Source organism: Gouania willdenowi, chromosome 10 (assembly GCF_900634775.1).
Source record: "Gouania willdenowi chromosome 10, fGouWil2.1, whole genome shotgun sequence".
NCBI lineage: Eukaryota > Metazoa > Chordata > Actinopteri > Blenniiformes > Gobiesocidae > Gouania > Gouania willdenowi.
This window is the reverse complement of record NC_041053.1, coordinates 15,835,041-15,854,790: the sequence shown is the minus strand read 5'-3', so window position 1 is coordinate 15,854,790 and position 19,750 is coordinate 15,835,041. Positions and strand designations below refer to the sequence as shown.

The 19,750-nt window shown below is 39.3% G+C and overlaps 1 protein-coding gene across 2 annotated transcripts in view; it reads right to left on the bottom strand.

The window, feature by feature from the left end:
- Positions 1-19,750, bottom strand: part of diaph1 (diaphanous related formin 1) — a 143,204-nt gene that overhangs the window by 6,693 nt on the left and 116,761 nt on the right. For both annotated transcript variants that reach the window (XM_028459881.1, XM_028459882.1), the window contains exons 23-27: positions 18,493-18,622; positions 18,268-18,392; positions 17,362-17,526; positions 16,454-16,586; positions 8,909-8,998 (exon numbers count right to left, since the gene is read on the bottom strand). In XM_028459881.1, coding sequence (XP_028315682.1) covers positions 8,909-8,998; positions 16,454-16,586; positions 17,362-17,526; positions 18,268-18,392; positions 18,493-18,622 — 643 coding nt within the window. The remainder of the gene's footprint in view (positions 1-8,908; positions 8,999-16,453; positions 16,587-17,361; positions 17,527-18,267; positions 18,393-18,492; positions 18,623-19,750) is intronic.

Genomic DNA, 19,750 nt, shown 5'->3' with positions numbered 1-19,750 from the left:
CATGGTTTCACAGGTTTGTGTTTAATTAGATTGTAATTGACAGTTTTTATAGAATTTTCATGCCAATTACAATGTCTGGGGTTGCCAGATTTGGTGTTTTTCCTCTACATAATTAAAGCCTGTATTTCACGTGTTTCAGCTTGGCTTTTGTCTGGAAGGCTCTATAGAAATCTGGCATTCTGCTGAAGGAAGTTCAGAGCACAAATGTCAGAATGAACATGCTCACAAAAATGTTCATCAGGCAGAAATACTGTATGTTAAATTCACAGTCGCCCAAAATGTGGACAAGTTCATGACCGATTGTTCATTGAATGCTTTAAGGCACAACACTGCTGGCAGAAGTAGCAAAAGAACCGGTACTAGTCTTCAGTACTCAAGTAAAAATAGATACTTGAATAAAAAATTACTCTGGTAAAAGTGAAAGTATGGAAGTTTCTCCCTCACTTGAGTAAAAGTAAACAAATACTGGTACAAGCTACTAAATGTACTAAAGTAAAAAAGTAAAACAAAAGCCTCTTCAATAATAAAACATTTTTAAACCAGCAAATTAATTTTTTTTATTTTTAGAACTTGTAGAAAACTGGTACATGGAAACAAGTTAAATATTTAACCTTTGAACACCTGGAGAATTTAGCACACAAAAAATGCAAATGCTCATTTAAACACAGAGCAACTTTGTATTTAACATTTTTAAAAACTTGAAAAAGTTAACCATAAAACTAAGGGACCTGGCTAACGGAAAACTACCAACATTTTGCGTTTTTTCACGTCGTGACGTGATCTTTGAAGGTCTTAAAGGTAACAAGCTCATTTTTAAAAGGAGTAGAAAGTACAGACATTTGTTTAAAAAAGCAAGGCGTAAAAGTTAAAAAGTTGCCAAAAAAATAATTCTCAAGTAAAGTACAGATACTGAAAAAAACACTTAAGTACAGTAACAAAGTATTTGTACTTTGAGGATATCAAAACCCCTGCTCCTTCATATACAAGCCTGTTCCTAATTGTCTCCTGTATTCCGCTCAGTAGCACACAATCAAAAACAGCATCTGTAAACCACGTGGCAGTGGATACAGGAAATTCCCAGCATGTATGTGGAAGCACATACCTTCTCTGACATTGAGCGAATGATCCGTCCCTGGAGGCTGCAGGAGCAATGCTTACAACAGACACTGGTTTTACATGTGTTTACTTATGGGTGAGAGATTAAATGTGTGTGTTTGCATAAAGGAAGGACGGTCAGTGGTGCAAAAACTGCTGTGAAAAGATCCTCTGTTTGCTCTTACTCCACAGGTGAGGTTTTGCACTAATTAAAAGCTAAAGAGGGAGGGAATGCTTTGTTGTGTAGAGTAGGTGTTGCTGCCTTATGAGGGTACAGGAAAAAGTAGAAAGGAAAGCAAAAAGTGGATTTAAAGGAGGAAGAAACAATAAAAAAGATTTAAAGAACAGAACACACAGGCTTTGTTCTTGAGGTCACACTGACCAAAGATTTGAACCCGCTCTCATATAAACAACAGATAGCTCAGGCATTTGGGCTGCAGCCATCCTAACTCTACATTAGAGCCATGAATACAGTAAAAGTGCAGTAACACTGTGCAGATGTAGGCTGGACCTCCATCAGTGTACGGAGCATAACCAGGGGACTAGTACCACCCTCTGTAGGCATCACTGGGAAACACATGCTGCCTCTGCAATGGAGCACTGTGGGGAAGAAGTGAAATCATCACCCACTCCTATGGCTGATCCTTGTGTGGTTTTTCTGATGTAAAATATTCTAAATAAGAATGTCTGAAGTTGCTTTATTCGTCTCTTCTTTTGCCTTACCTGCTTTATTATTGCTCAGAAGCTGGGGTAAATACATGTGCAACATATGTAGATCCTTTAATGAAATTACAAAAGAGAGCATTAAGATACATTAAAGTGGAATTACGGGCAACTACTAACAAACTGTTTAAAAAATGCAGAACAATAAAGTTATTGATTTAGTAAGGAATGAAAGCGTTAAAAATATTATACAGAGTAAAAATAAAAGCCTACCCTTGTGTAATAAATCACTTTTCAACAAATAGAATGAGAGTATAATTTAAGAGGGGTTTGTATTTTTGACAAAGTAAATTTAGAACAAATGTTAAAGAAGATGCATTTCTGTTTATGGTGTTCAAGTTTAGATTGATCTTGAGGATCACTTTAAGTTAATGACTTCACTGTCTATGTTCAAAATTATTTAAAAAACTAAATGTTTTGCACCTAAACAAAGTTGATGAATAGCGGCTGTTATTGAGTGTTTCTATTGTTTGTTATAATACTGTTTGGGGATGGCTCCGATGCAGTTACTGATTTATGCCCCTTCCACTTTGGTTGTTAAAAATAAATGTTTATTCTTTGATGCATTGTATATGTTTGAAGACGGCCAAGAACAAATACATATCAATCAATCAAAAACAACAACAGGGTCTCCATCACATCACTTTTGAGTGCGTGCGTGCGTGTGTACTAAATAGGCACTTTTGTTTGAACACACCGTCTGCAGAGCCAGCGTGTGCCTCTATTGTTGCCACGTCTTTTATCTCCATCTCCTTGTTGTGATTGGTTCTGTTTCAGCTGCTTGATGCGCTGATTTGGTGGTTTAGAGGTCGGGGGTCGGAATCCATCACTCTTGATCTTGGATGGAGTTTAAACCTCCATTTTGTTTTAAAATGACAACATGTATTTACAAGAGTGCACAGACATGAGGTTAGGGGATTTACATAAAAGACAGTTAATGTTGTATGCAGGACAGTGTGCTCATGAATGCCATGTGCTTGGTGGGTTGTATCTATTGGTATGCAACAGACGTGTTGCCTTTGTGTCGGCATGCGAGCATCTGGTGAGTGTTTTGTCAATGGCTTTAAAACGGGGAGCAGAAAGACTGAGGGCTGACAGCTAGGATGTCGTATACTGCGCACACGCACACAGTTAGGGGTCAAAGGTGAGGGAGTATAAAGCCGCCCTGGCCTCTCGACAGCCCATTGATAGTCACTGCAATGACACAATGAGCGTGACATCACACTCAATAGGCTCTAAAAGGATTTTTTTTTGTTAATCACAGTGTTGGTGACGTTTGCAGTCGTGGCAGCTGTGAGGGGAAGACATAAAGAGAAGGCGGTGAAACTAAAGTCATGGAGCTCATTAGACACACAAGAGCAATCACTACCTTCACAGGCAAATATATAAAAACCTCAAACAAGCGTTAAAGGTTTGCTTATGCTGAGGTTACACAGAGCCATGACATGTTCCGAACACCAGGAATCTATATTTTGTGACAGTGTGTGTCACATTTCAAGTTAAGGTAAGAAAAATGGAACGGGTCAATGACAACTTGCAAGGCTCTGTGATGCTCTGTCACGCTCGGTCACAAAAGTGGGTGAGCACTGCTGCGTGGTAGTGTGGGTCATCCCAATACAGTACGTGGCGCTACAAATGTGGAAAATGGGTATATTTCGGCAACGCGGAGAAGTCTGCGTGGTTGTAAAATCTGAGCTTTGCATTTAATTGGCCTGGCGGACTCCTTGTAATAACAAAATGACTTTGGGTTTTTTTAAAAAAAAAAAAAAAAAAAAAAATGACTTTGGGTTTTAAAGTAAGGCAATAAAGATATAAAAAACTACTTTAGCTTTACTTAACTATAACTTGTGCCCTCAAAGAAGTCAAAATTTTCCACACCACTGGGCACGTCGCTTACACACCACACAATTCCCCTGTGCTGAGCTAAATTCCTGGTGAGAACCCTGAACGCAACACAATAATTTATGACATACTCATGGCATCGTGTCATCATTAAACGACTTTGTTGCACACATGCCAGTTGTATTCATACCTTCTTTTGTTTGATTGTATCGGGAGTAGAGCAATGGACAATCAACGGGAATGGTTAATCACTGTAATTCAACTGCTGTTTTTTTGGACCACATTTCCTGTTCTCTTTCATAACACTCGTTTCGATGTCTCACTATGGGATACACCCCCTGTGTCATCCCTCAGAAGCCCCATCTCATTACGCCAATCCTGATTGGATTGGTGAAACATATCCATTCCGCCGCCAGGTACATGCCCTGAACAAATATTTCAGGAAATACAGGTTTCAGGATGCTTACGCAAGGCCTCCCCTCTGCGCATGGTACGTCAGAACGATTGGCATACGTCTGTCGACCTGAAAGATGCATATTTTCAGATTCTGATATATCCTCCCCACAGAAAGTATCTAAGATTTGCTTTCCGGGGGATGTTATGAGTACCGGGTGCTCCCCTTTGGCCTCTCTCTGAGCCCGAGGGTGTTTGTGCAGTGCAGGGAAGCGGCGGTAGCCCCGCTGAAATGGCAGGGCATCCGCTTGGCCACATATCTGGATGACTGGCTGCTTTTGGCACAGTCAAAGACGGAGGCCAGAGCACACGCGTATTCTGTTACTTCACTTAGGCGACCTCGGTTTCGTGATAAATGCGGAGAAGAGCATGTTGGAACCGGTACCTTACGCCACTGGTGCGCCCCGCTTTTCCTGACGCAAGGGGTGCCATTGGGCACCGTCATGTCCAGGAAGATGGTCACCACGGACGCCAGCCTGACGGGCTGGGGCGGGGTGCACGAGGGCTGGTCTGTGAGGGGTCACTAGGACGTGAGCCTCCAGCATGCTCATAAATTATTTGGAGCTTTAAGTGGTGTTCCTCTTGCTTAAACGTTTCCTCTCGTTCCTTACGGTCCACCATGTCCTGGTGAGGATGGATAATACAACCATGGTTGCATACATCAACCGCCAAGGGGGATCGCGCTCCCATCGGTTGCATTTGCTGGCGCACAAACTGATCTTGTGGCGTTGTGGTCGCCTCCTCTCGCTGAAAGCCATGCACATCCTGGGAGCCGTGAACACGGGCGAACACCTGCTGTCCGCTTTGGCCTGCAATGCACTGGCTGGCAGAGATATACCGGCTGCTGTGCTCTCACCCCGGCAACTCCCGTTGTGCAGGGACCTGCTATCACGGGGGAGGGGACGGTTTTCCACCCGCACCCGGAGCGCTTGGCACTATGGGCTTGGCCCCTGAGTGGTGCAATCTGTCAGCCGTGGGACTCTCATAGCGTGTGATCTCCACCATATAGAGCGCTCGGACATAGGTCTCTGTATCGCTGTAAGTGGAGGGTGTTTGAGGGGTTGTGTCACTGGATGGGACACACCCCCTTTCATTGTCCAGTGGGAGTGATTTTGTCATTTCTACAGGATCAGACTGACAAAAAGAAAGCCTTCTCCACGGTGAAAGTGTATTTGACAGCAATCGTTGCCTATCACGTGGGCTTTGGGGATAAAACTGCGAGCCAGCATCTGCTGGTGTGCCATTTTATATCCAGGCCGCTGGTGCCACTGTGGGATCTTACTGTGGTACCAGAGGGATGTAAACGTCTTTCTATTGAACCATTGGGGCAAGCAGACTTGAAGTTTGCGTACCTGAAAACAGTGTTGCTGCTGGCTCTGGTGTCAGCTAAGCGAGTCAGTGATAGCCATGCGCTGTCAGTGCAAGCACTGTGCGCTCAGTACTTCCAGGGTAATGTGAGGATGTCTTGAAGCCAACCCAGCTTTACACAAAAGGTGGGGGGCTCATGTTCTCCTATTGACCTCAAAACGCCCTTCTCAGTCTCACAAGGTGAGCAGCGGCCCTATGTGTGGTGTGCATGCCTACAGTACATGGACATGACTGGGAACTTCAGGAAGAGTGATCAGCTGTTCATCTCCTGGACTTCCGCCCCATAAAGGGAAGCCTGTCACAAAGCAAATGCCTGTCACACTGGGTGGTGGAGGCGATACGAGTCAGGGTCTGCAGCCGCCTGCAGGTTTGTGTACACACTCGGGATTTAGCCACATCCTGGGCCTTGGTCAGGGGAATGTCTGGGAGTGTCACTCATATTACTCAAAGCACCGGGTTATGTAAACAACCTATAGTTTACAGTTTACTGATTTAGTGAGGCGTTGTGTCTGAATTAATCATATCAGAGCAGTGAAGCAATATGAAGTTCCATGAATTCTATGGTCCCTTTAGGTTGATCTTCTTTAATGGGATAATAAATCGTCTAATTAATGGCTCTATTTTGCTACCAGCTTTTAAATTTAGCTTGGCATCGTTAGGGTATATGTTAACTAAACAAAAGAGACCAAACTTCACGCTGGCTTTAACGGCCTGGTAGAGGACGCTACAGAGCCATGGGAATCATAGGGATGAAGGAATCGGTTTTTGGCCTTTTTCTCATTTTCAGTTCAGCCAGTATTTTTTATTTTGGTGCATTCCTAACTATAATGTTTGCTAAACTCACAAGAATTTTCTATGAATATGACTTGTTATCAATTACTTACTCCAAAATGCAAATTTTTATTTAATTTGCTTATGTAGCCACAATATGAAACCTAACACTAACATATTTATAACCAATCCAACCAATGTTTCCTAAGACCAGTCCAGTAAATTGGAGCTTCTGACTCACCAAACCATTTCTACGTGACAAAGACACTTTCCTATTGGGCAAGTATGGAAGAATCAATGTGAATGACTGGCTGGAATGAAAACTCTACACGTGTCATTGAAACTCTGAACTTTATCAACACAATTGACATGATGGTTTGAGATCAGACACAGAGAGAAAACTACTTAGTCACTCAAACTTTCCACCACCAAAGTATGTGCAGGGAGGAAAGCTCATTCTCAAACTTTCTCTACACATGTTCAGGTATTTCCTGCTTGGAGTGTGAAAATTGGCCAGCACTATTATGGGTGAGTAGCTGAGCCTTCCACAGGGCCCCTCACATTTAACCCGTCTCCTTTTTCACTTAGCTTGGATGTTTTTTGTGTTTGTTATTCAGGAGTTTGTTGTGCTTACAAATGTTCTCCAAATGACTCACACTTTATTTCAGTTTGTGGTGATTTTGTCTTTGCTGTGTTGAGATAACATTGAAACTTAAAAAAAAACAACAACAACAAAAAACAAATATACCTGTTCTTTTTTGAGATGCAATCACTTGCTTTTTTACAAAATATGCAAAATCAATATATAAAGCCACAAGACGTCCGACTCATTGAGCCTTACAAAAGGAATCAAAACATGGCTTCAACAAATAAAAATCTGACCCAAGAATGAATTTAAAAGCCTGTAGATGCCATGTTCAGTGTCACAGCCTGTTAGAAACCACTTGAAAACACCAGAAAGGAAAAGAAAGAGCGTAAGAATGAGAGCTAGCAGTCTGCCTTCTGGCTCTCTACTACTCTATACCGCAACACCGCTTCACATCTGGCTTCTATTGAGCAGGGATTGTGTTGCACACATTATGGTGAAAACTCTGAGTGCACTACAGTCCACCCACACACACACCCACACCCACACAGTTAATGGGCACTGAACAGTTTTCCGCTCACATTGTTAGCCATGAGCTGCCTCACACCAAGAATCATGTTACAGAAATCTCTGTCCAATCCGCTCTCACTGCACTAAGTTTATTTAAAGTATCAAATGACAAATGTGTGATGTGCCTGTGCGGGCATAAACAACACATAAAAGGAGACTCTAGCGCCCAATAACAACAAGTGTAACAGGATTTGTTATTTAGACAGATTTAGAATGAGTAGATAATGAGATTACTGCCCTGTGTCTATGCACAGAAGCTTAACAACATGGTCTAAATGAAGATCTATACAGCTTCGCGTGATGAAGAGACCATCAAAACTCTGCAAGGGCGGACCATTAAAAACACCCAAGGTGTCAAATTTCATTCATGCATGTTTTAAGAATACCATCAGGGCCAGAAGCTCTGAACCAAATCACACGCAAACATTTATGGAGTTTGATGTTTTCCATTTCTTGTACTTTCTTTTTTCACATAAAACTTAAACATGTGTACAATCCACTTTATTGAGTTTATTTTCAAATGTTATTTTCATCCCAATTATTTGAATTTTACATCCTCACTTTGGTCATAACAGGAGCTATGTTTGATGTACATATAGCAAACAGCTGTGTAGCATATTGAATTAAGGTTTCACACAAGCAATTAAACAATAATAAATCAGTGAAAAAAAAAAATCTGTCCCATCCCCCGTGAAAGGTGAATATCCACAGTAATCCTTAATATACCATTGGTTTTTGTCATCTAACCGTGGAACATTTTCAGCTTTTTTAATAGAAACAAATCTCACTACATTACAATTTCTGGTTTTTACTCTGACAGAGAATAAAAAGACACTTGCACCCTGACTTATTGAAGTAAGAGTTACTTTCTGTACATTGGTTCAGCCCCAGCCTGTGTTCATAACCCCATCCAATCACTGTTCCTAATGATTTCAGTGGTTCCCAAACTTTTTCTATTGTACCTCCTTTAAAATGTGCCATCATATATCTTAGAAGAGTAATAATTAAGTTCTATGAGTTGGAACATTTTTTTTTCTAGTTTTCATGCTCATTCTGCAAGGCCGCTTTAGCGCCCCCCAATGATGTCACGCTCCCTGCCCCCCAGTTTGGGAACCACTGTACCGCCTCATCCTGACCTAAACCAACAACAACATCCTCTAGCATGTCCCCAGTTTAGTTTTTGTGCTGCATTTGGCATTGGCTCCACCTCTGTGACCAAAATCAGAGAGCTTCCACTGCTCAGAGCCTCTGAGCCATGAAACAGATAAAACAGAGACACACAAACAAAGCTTTAATCGTGCATTGGCAGAAGCAAAGAAAAGAAACTGGGGTGAAGGACGAAATCAGTCCCATATGCATTTATCTGAGGTGAGCACAAGAAACATGTGTGGAAGACAAAAATGCTAAATAAATGAACAAAACCATGAAACTTTGAACAGACAGCAGAAGTGGTGAGTTTATAAAGCCCTGTGGTGTATGTGTGAGAGTGTGCATGTGTACCTGCTTGCCGCGGTCCTCTCTTTCTCCTGAAAGCTGCACCAGACTGCAAAGCCTCCAGCAGTCCATCCATGATACCAGTTTCATCACCCTCTGTAAACAACATAAAAAACATTAACATCATGTTCCTCAGGGTTCGTTTAAACTACACACAATTCATTTTAGGGGAAACACACAAAAAACTCGACACGTCGCCTCAATCAGCTGACAAATGTTGATCAGTCCATCAGATGAAAATCTATACCTTTACAATAGGATGCCATCAGGTAAATGAAAAGGTTGCATCTATTCATAAATATTCTTTCTGTCCTAAGCACAGCTGTCAGATCCGTGCACCAACAGGATTTTCTAACAATGGACAGGTCATTTTCCAAGAGAATTGAGGAGGCAGTGCTTTTATACTGGCTCAGATCTTATCCTGGCACTTAACCTGGTCCCAACCAGGCTAGCAATTAGAAGTTCACCAGTGTCGATAAAAGTAAATCTAGCTTCATAGAATAGGCCCCATGTGTCTGATGCACCAAACAAACACGTGGGCGATGGTGGTGTTTATAAAACCACGAGGACAAATGCACTAACCCAGATGGGCAGTGACCCAGTTTAACTATACTGCCACTGCTCAGGGCAGAACGTTGCAATTTCAGAGTTAACATTTAAAATAATATTCTTTACCTGGTTTCTTACTCACCCATGTTGTCTCTGTTCCATAACTAATGACTGTATTTAACTTTGAATATTGCTTTTCTTTTTGTAATGTTTTGTGAAGTGCATATTTCCTCCATACTTTCTTATTATTTCTGTTACTTTTAACCTTTTTAAAAGCCTCCTGTGGACAGGTGTTGTAAAATAGCTCATGTGCTAACACACTCAAAACAATATATCTGGGTAATCGTAATGTCCATATCAAATAAAGGGAATAAAAACAAATAAATAAAGTGTTTACTCATTGAACAGACACACCCCCTGAAATCAAGTACTTCCAAACTAAAAACAGAACAAACAATGTGCCATTAAAACTTCTGTTATTTCAAATAAAACATCAGGATATATTTGCTAGTTAAAGTTGGGATGTGTCTCTTTTACTGTTTGTCAGCAAATTCATGTGGCCTTTGTACAAAGTAGCCATAAATAAAAAGAGGCGGATCAAACAAAGTGGAGAACTAATAACAGTGTGGTGTTTACAAGTGTGTTGTCATGGCAACCTAATTGGCAGCATTCAGTGACACTGCTCAGTTCTAAGGCAGATGGTTTTGATTATTTCTATTTGAACCTTAATGGAGACAGAGGAGGGGGTATGGGAAATGGGGGCGAGGGGGGTGGTTAAAGGTTTATGTTGCCACCTCTCCAACCCCCTCGAGCATAGACATTGCACATAGCTGTGCTTCCTCACACACATGCACACTGTTTAATCCTGTATTAAGCCATGAAGCAGATGGCCTGTCACGTCAGAGAAAGTCTCACACACTCTTAAAGCCATTCACAGCTCAAGCCCACCCCTCATTGTTCATGCAGCGGTACTGCATATAGAGCAGCTTCTGGGGAATCACATCCAACACATTTCCTCTAAACTAATCACATGCTTTACTTAAACCGCTGTGGCAAGCACACAAATACACACATGGTTTTGTGAAGCTGTGCTCACAACATGCTTCTTACTGGGCCACTTGACAACAATCCAAAACTGACAAACTATTTTACCCAGTGTTGTTTATACTTCTACTCTTGGATACTAGAGTTTCTATTCTAGTATATTCAGCATCTGCTTTTGATTAAAACCATGTGAATCATCTGAACAAAAGACATCTTATCTTGCCTGGTTTGTTAGCTGTAGAGGAGAACCTAGGCCTGGGCAACATAATGATGATATATATTGTGATAGAGATGTAATCAATATCAATAAAAAATATGTGCAATAGACAATTCAATAATTTCAGTCATAATTTCAATTAAGCATTTATCTAATGTCTTTATTTTTTCTCCATGGTTTAAATGTTAAAGATTCCGTTTAAAATAAAATTATTAAAATTAGGCCTTTTTTCTTCTGATCCTTACTTTGAATAGATTAAAAAAAATAATAATTATCAATATCGACTGATGTGAAACACTTAAATCATGATACATTTTTTTAGGCATATCGCCCAGCTCTAGGAGAACCTAACGCTGATCACATGATTACTTTATATAATGATGTTCACCCACACACACACACACCACACCACACACAACACACACACACACACACACACACACACACACACACACACACACACACACACACACACACACACAACCACACACACACACACAACACACACACACACACCACACAGCATCATCATATGTGGAGCAGTAGCACCCCTAAAGGAAGTTCACACAATAGCAGTGAAGGATATTCCAGGGGAGAGGGGAAAGGGAGGTTAGAGTATTTGTTACTTTAGTTCAGTTGTCAATTTTCAGTCCCTCGTCATCTCACACCCTGAGCCTTTCTCCTCTATCCTCCACTAACCTCACCCTCTGAGAAACACAGCACAGTCTAATCTTCCACTGAGCATCTGTCGACCTACTCTCCTTCTGGTCTTACCCTCCCCCACATCCCTTATTCCTTCACCTACTCTTTAGATGGAGCACGAGCCCTCCTAGTGGCTGCTGCACATCAGCGTTTCTGTGTCACACATGTACACACCCTCCCAGGATTTTCAATCTTCTACCAGCAACACTGACACCTAGCTGTAGAAATGAAGAATAGTCACTGAGTATCTCTGGCACACATTGGACACACACAGGCATCTGAGTCACATCCAACATTCATCCCAATCCTCTCAGAGCACATACAAATCTTCTGTGCTATTAACATTACACTCCCAGTATGAGTGGGAAATTATATTGGACCACTAAATTATATAAACATACAATAATCATATGAACAATTATCACAATCCTACTTTAAAACAAAAGGTAACCTTCACTGCACTTCACTTACAAATGAATAACAAGGACACACACAAGGACAGGCACAAGCAAACACACACACACACAAGGACATGCACAGGCAGACACGCCTTAGTAAAAAGGACTTGGCTCGCCTACAAGTAGTCCAAAACTCTGCTGTACGGCTCCAGACCTGCACCCACAAGACAGCCAAAATCAACTAAAAACACTTTTTTAGGGAGGCTTTCTAGCCACACTTTTGTATCTGCCCAATGTAGACTTTGTATGTACCCTTTTACTCCTTGCATTCTACCGACACTGCACTGTACAGGCACATGTACTCTACATCTGATATTGTTTTAAACTGCAAAATGTGAAGCACTTTGTGACCCTGGTCTGTGAAAAGCGCTATATAAATAAATTTTACTTACTTACTTACGCGCACATAAAAGGACAAGCACATTAGGGCTGGGCGATATATAACGCTCAGTCAGATGGATTACTGAGTGAGACCCTGCCCTTTACAAGCCACACTACAGAACTCACTCACACGTGCTGTCCCTTAGAGGAGAAAAAGACTAAAGTGGATCATATTGTGCAGCTGTTTGTTAATAAATGTGCCTGTGTGGCATTTTACATCAGCAAATTTAATCAAGAATTGTCTTTCTGGTCAGACTTTATTTGAATTTAAATAATATCAAAAACAATATCGATATTTATACCATACACCATTTTGATAAAAAATATCGAGATAGCAGTTTTGGTCAGAATCACCCAGCCCTAACGCACATGCGAGAACACTTACAAAGGGACGGACAGAAGGCACACACACGCGGCACACACACACACGGCACACACCATTTGCAGTGAAACAGAGAAACACGATTAGTATCAATGTAATAGAGGTGGGGTGTGCGATCTGTCGATATTCGATCTTTAAGGATTAAAACATGATGCGGATTTGCCAAATCACGGAGGTCGTAAAACCTTCGGTAATGTACATTTTATCACTCGTCTGTACCATATGTCTGTGTGCCCATACACAGCACTTCCAATGGTTTTTTTTTGCCTGTGCCAAATCACACCGTTTGCTAGTCAGGCTCATGTCAGCATTACAGACACGCCGAAGAACGTTCATGAATGTTGGTGGTGGTCAGAGGGGCCGTAGGCGCGAAATGGCAGCCACGCTTCTGTCAGTATGCCCCAGGGCAGTTGTGGTTACATTGTAGCTTACCACCACTGGTATGACATGATGTGGACCACGTTCACCAACTACTGAATGTGGATAAAAAGCTAGTGGTTTAAAAACTACTTTCAGCAACTCAGAGCTGCCCTGAAAGAAGCAACAATACAGAATGTAATCACACATTTCTCAATGAAGGAAAAAGTCAAACGTGCCACAAAATGTTGATATTGAGCTGCTAGTGATTAATAAAAGGGTCTTTGTGGCATTTTTATCCACTGACTTTGACCCATTATTGTTTTGCTTGTAAAACTATTGAAAAAAAATAATAAAGCGAGTTTAAGTCACCTATAGCCATTTTGAGGAAAAATATTAAGATATGAATATTGGTCCATATCACCCAGACCTAATGTAACCAAAGCAGTCATTTTAATCTAACCCACATTTTGCCATGGTCATTAAATCGCAACCCTTTTTTGTAAGAATTCAACAAACCAAATTTAGTTTTTCAAAAATACAGTAGCTGTGAAAAACACACACACATTATAATCTTTTCTAAAACATACATTTATATATTTTCCTGTGCAACATGCGTGTCAACGAAAAAAAGTCATACATGGGAGACATTAAGTATATATTTATTTTTTACTAGCTGTGCGTGATCCACCCATGTGTGTAGGTCCGTGACCCACTTTTTGGTCCCGACCCACCAGTTGAGAGTCACTGTTGTAAAGGATATGATTGTTCAAACTGTGGGAATTGAGGGGTTCAAAGGACTGCTTAAAGTAGGATTTTATTAACACGAGTGTGTTACCTCAAAACAAATCAAAATCACTAGACTGATAAATTGTTGCAACACCACTTTAGTTAAACAAAGGAAAAGACTGTGGGACACAAATACCTTGAAGTTTTACAAGTCAGCCTTTTTGTTTGAAGTTAATTGTACTTGGAACCAGTTTGATAAATTGCTTACATACATTTTAAAAAATGTTTGAAAAGTATCCTGACGTAAATTATCTTCCCCATTTAGGGCGATGATTTTAAGTAGGTGAATTGGTTTGTTTTACTAAAAAATAACTTGAAAATAGTCTAAATGATCTAAATGAAAATATTGTGATCGTAATTTTACAGAGAAAAAATTGTGATATGATTTTTTTTTCCATATCACAGCCCACCCCAGAGTTGATCAGTGAGCAGGAAAGGAAAGGGGAACATGAAAGCGGACTGGGTGTGTTTGCACTTTGATGAACAAAGGGAGAACAAAGGTTAGGTAAGTATGGTAAATTCAAATTCTGGGGGTAGAAGGTAAATGACTGCAGGGCACAGGTGTAGTCAAATGTGCCACCTGTATGTAAATGATGTCAGGCTCGCTCTCTCACACACACACACACACACACACACACACACACACACACACACACACACACACACACACACACACACACACACACACACACACACACACACACACACACACACACACACACACACACACACACACACACACACACACACACACACACACAGACAGACAGACAGACAGACAGACAGACACAGACAGACAGACAGACAGACAGACAGACAGACAGACAGACAGACAGACAGACAGACAGACAGACAGACAGACAGACAGACAGACAGACAGACAGACAGACAGACAGACAGACAGACAGACAGAGAGAGAGAGAGAGAAGACACCTTTCAAGCACCATCAGGTTTCATTTGAGTAGGTCAGAATAAGAGTTGGACTTGAAATGTTACCTTCTTTACAATCAGCCACAGATGAGTCATAAAAATAAAAAGCTTGTTAAACTTTGCAACGATCCTCCAAGTGGAGTCTGAGGGCCTTTAAATGACTGTTCATGACTTGGCAGAGTGGAAAAAGGGGAACAAGTGGGACTCAATGAATAAAAGCAAGGAAAAGTAGTACAGAAGCCAGCTGGAGAGCGGATGGACTGAAAGGCCACAAAGACTTTCTCTCAGCTTTACAAACAACACCCTCATAAACTCCAGTGACACACACACAGTTTATACCATATTCAGGACACATTGGCAAGGCCAGTAGAAGAAAAACAAGCACTTTGTAACATCAACATGTGTTGGGAGCACACTAAAGTTATGGCAGATTTGGTCTGTGAAAAAGTAGAAGGTCTCTTGGGAATTAAAAGTGAAGCCAAAGTGAGGAGGAATGTGCTGAAAGGAATGAGGTCACAGTCACAGTGGCTGCACATAAAGTGTGTCTTTGAGCAGTAACTGCATAGATGCAGAGAGAAAAGACTGATAATGTCTGTGTTCTGTCCAGGACAATATGTTGAGCATCTTGAGCAGGAGTAGAAACATGTTTTTATGATTCAGAGCTTCAGGTAAAAATCCCCCAATCAGCATATATATTAACAGAGGTTACAGTAATGAATTACAAGTACTCACGTTACTGTAATTGAGTTGCTTTTATGAGTACATTTCTAGATCAGTAATTTTACTTATACTTAAGTATTTTTTAAAAGAAGTAAAGTAATTTGTTATATTTCTACACCTAACCGTTACTGAGAAAATTATTATTTTTTTGTTTTAAAATGATCAACTGTCATTGTGACACTACAAAAAATTAAAAAACCAGACAACAATCAAATGCATCATATCATAAACGACCAATCAGATTAAATGTAATGTTCCATGCTAAAACAGCATTGAATGGAGGTTATTTAAGAGTTCATAAATGTATTATTAGAGCTTGAGAATTATTTGTTATTTTTGAAGTGAATTCATTGGTGTTATTTTTTTATTTTTCATTTTTAAATTCAAAATTTTGACAAACCTTTTATTTTATACAGATGCCTTTGTGGAACATTAGTGAAGTTCCAATTGTGCAAGATTTGGTCTCTTCCTTTATAAGTTTATACATGTTTACTGTATGTAAGGGAGTCGTGGCAAGATTTATTACCAAAAATGAACGTGGGGTGGGAGTAACTAATAACTTTCACTTTGAGTACTATTTAATTGAGCTACTTTTTAGTATTTTATGTATGACTTACTTGTACAATTTCAATCAAGTAACAGTACTTAAATAACTGAAATATTAGTCCTCTTAATACATAACATATGTGTATACATATCAATATATGTATATATATTAATATATATTATTTAATATATTATTTGTTCTTTACTGATGCAAAACATGCCATTCACATTAAAGTAACTCTAGTCAATAAATAATAATAATGTGCTGTTCTTTTAAGACACACAGAGATGTAACCACAAACACACACACCGGCACACCACAGAAACGTGGACTCTGACTGCCCCCAAATGGAAACTGTGGGAAATACAGAAGGATGTGTGACATCCCACTGCCTCTCATTCAGACCTGAGAACAAGATGATCCAATATTTGAGAAAAAAATAATAAAAAAAAAAAGATGATCCAATATTTGTGACCTGCATTGATGTCTAGAAGCTTGTTCTTCTTCATCTTTTCCTCCTTCTCTCTCTCTGCTTTCTCTCTGGCCAGCTTGGCCCGCTTGATCTTTTCCTCGGCTTCTTTCCTCTTCTGGTTCTCTTTCACCGCTTGCTGCATTGGAGAAAAAAATTAAAAAAAGTTATTACCCAATTTATATACTGATTTAATTAATGTTTGAAAAACAAACAAAGTGGATCTGAAGGAATCAGACTCAGAAAAACTTTATTTATCCCTGTGGGGTAATTAGAAAGGCAAAGAGCGGCATATCAAGGAAATTAAAGACACAAAAATAATATTAATAAATGATAGCAACTCTAATAATAATACTTAGACCTGTGCAGAAAACAAGAAGGATGTAAGGTAAACTGAATAACAAGGTGCAAATGAATGATAAGGTGCCGAATGCTTATGTATAAGTAAAAAATAAAAATGATAATGAATAAGAATAAAGTATATATACATGTGTAAACATTTTTATATTTAGGACAGTGGCATACATATAAAAGTTTCTCTGTGTGAAAAACATTGGAATGCTGCTGCCTTCTTTAACCAGTAAAACAAGTTAGAGGGTGGAAGAACCCACCTGTGATTCACATTCATAGTTGATGTGTAAACTTACAATGTAATGCAGTCCCTCTTTCATTATTATGGCAATACAACAGGTGCGCTGGCACCTGGTTTAATATTTGCATTTTAACTGCCGCCTTTGATACAGTAAGCCTTTGTGCATCATGTCTGTGAAACAATGTGTTTAGACACAAGTCAGCAAAGAGTAAAAAAATCAAACAAACACGGGAATGTTTTTTTGGACTTAAAGGTGACATTGTTCATTCACAGGTAAACACACAGATGTAAGACAAACTTTTTAAATCTCACACACACACACCTGGAACATGTTGATAAAGGTGTTGAGGTCCCCATACACTTCCTCCACAGACATTTTCCTTGGGTCGAAGACAAAATATTCTCCCAAGTCTGAGAATTGCTTTTCCATATTGTTATGCATCAGTTCTAGTTTCGCATACTGTTCACGGGCGCTGGTCACAAAGCTGTGAAGGCATAACGTCAAGGTACATTCTGAACAGCAAGGTGTACACATTTATTTTGACAGGACATGAGAAAGTTGTGTTATATGTTGCTGTCGTAATTGAATTGTAATTGAGTTCATATAAATGACTTTGTAATCAACATAAACATTGTGTGATAAAAACTGTCATTTACAATTTAATTAAACACAAACCTGTTGAAACATGCTACAGTTTATGGCTTACACATACATACTGTAGTTAACATTTATTAAAATATGTTTCATTTTAAGTTTACCATCAGTTCTCTTGAGGATCATTTTAACAAAAGTATTAATACCAATATTTTCATGGATAAGGAAGCCTAACAAGGTAACCAAGAGATGAGAAATAAATTAGATGATTATATTTTAATTCTGTATTTTACAGCTGATTTAAGACACGCATCAAACCAACCTGTTATCATTAGAGATGCTAACAGAAAGCTAACACAAGATGAAGGTAGGCTCAGTAATTGTGATTAATTGAATTTTAACTTTAGTAATTGAGAATGTAATTGTAATTGAGGTTCAGGGGAAAAATAATTGTAATTGTAGTTGTAATTGGAAAAAATGGATAATTGAAGATGTAATTGTAATTTTAAAATGTAATTGACACCAACCCTGGCCAACAGTGTTGTGATTAGGTTATCATATTTAAACAGTAAAACATTAAATTTGTCATGAACTTTTATTAAAAAAAAAAAAAAAAAAAAAAAAAAAGGATATAGACATCTTCTCCACGAAGTGGTCCTTGTCATTTTGAGGAGGAGGGAAGGTTTCCAGATCCTTCTCCAGGTTCTTGATCTGACGTCCCATCATCTCTAAATTCTTCTGAATCGTCTCTGCAGAGACTGCAAAGACCATAAAAGCTATTGCGACAGGGTACGAATATATTCATGCTATAAATTCAATCCAACAACACACACTGAGTGGGTTCTGGATGGATTGTACCTCGACTGGCCTTTTCCACGTGAATGAGCTCCTCAGGAAAGCTCATGACCTCAGGATACTGCTCCTGGCAAACATCAGCGAGAAAGTGGAGTAGCGTCTGCTTCAGATCAGCTGATTTGGTGTCACGCAGCTGATGAACCAAAGTATTGACAAAAGCCGATTAATAAACTCTATTAAAAAAATTGTGTGTGTCAATTGTGACTGTGACGTTCAACTAAATGTCTTATGTCAGCAGCTCTAGAACGAGGTCTTCTGACAGTCTCTCTCACCATGTTGGCACTTACCTAAAAACAACCCCTACTAAAACACTTAATGGACTTCCTTTGTATTGATTTTTCACATTTTAATCTGAATGACCTCCAAAAAAAATTCACATTGAAAAAGAAATTAAATAAAAAAGGGTCATAAATTGTTTTGCAGGATAACTAAAGTACTGCATTAATATGAACTCAAAATACATTTAAAGGCATCATAAACAACACTGATAACTCCAAACTAACATTTCACTGATAAAACACCATGTCTAAACCCTGTGTTGGTGTTGTTGTCAAACGTCATAACAGTCATGTTTAAGAAAAGCAGCGCACAGCTGAAGTGGTTAGCATTTCTAGGGTGGAGGGTGAACCTTTCTGTGTGGATGCAGGTTCCAGGTACATGCAATTTTGGCTAACTAAGGCACGAGTACACTATAGTAAGGCTGCACCATTTTAGCTCAAAACAAAATCCTGATTTTTACTTTGAAAACTAGATTTTTGATTCCAATTTTCTCCCCGCTTTTTTTTAAAAAAAAGACACTAGTTTGATTATTGCAAGTACTTTCTTTTAATTGACAAAGTAAAAAGAAATTTCTGTATTGAAAATAAAGTGCAACTGCAAAAATTTAAATATAATGTTTATCAAACCTGTGGGTTTGATAAAATAACAACCTGCCCAACCAAAAATGAATCCCTGAGAATTTTTAAAAAGAGAACCTTGCATTGGAAAAAAAGCTCACACAAAATTCACATTTAAAAAAGAAGAGGTTGTCGTGGGAATCTATCAAGTTAAACATGTGTTCGAAACTTGTCTTTCAACTGTTTGTAAAGGGAGAGAGACTCTTGCACGTGATTACACGTGAAAACAATTTTCACGATACAATATATCCACAAAATATTGTAGTATCAATAATTACAAATTTCACCTTTACAAGTACAGAATGGCATGAAAGACAATTGATTTAATTTTTTTTAACTTGCGAGAACAGGTAAATGTTAACTAA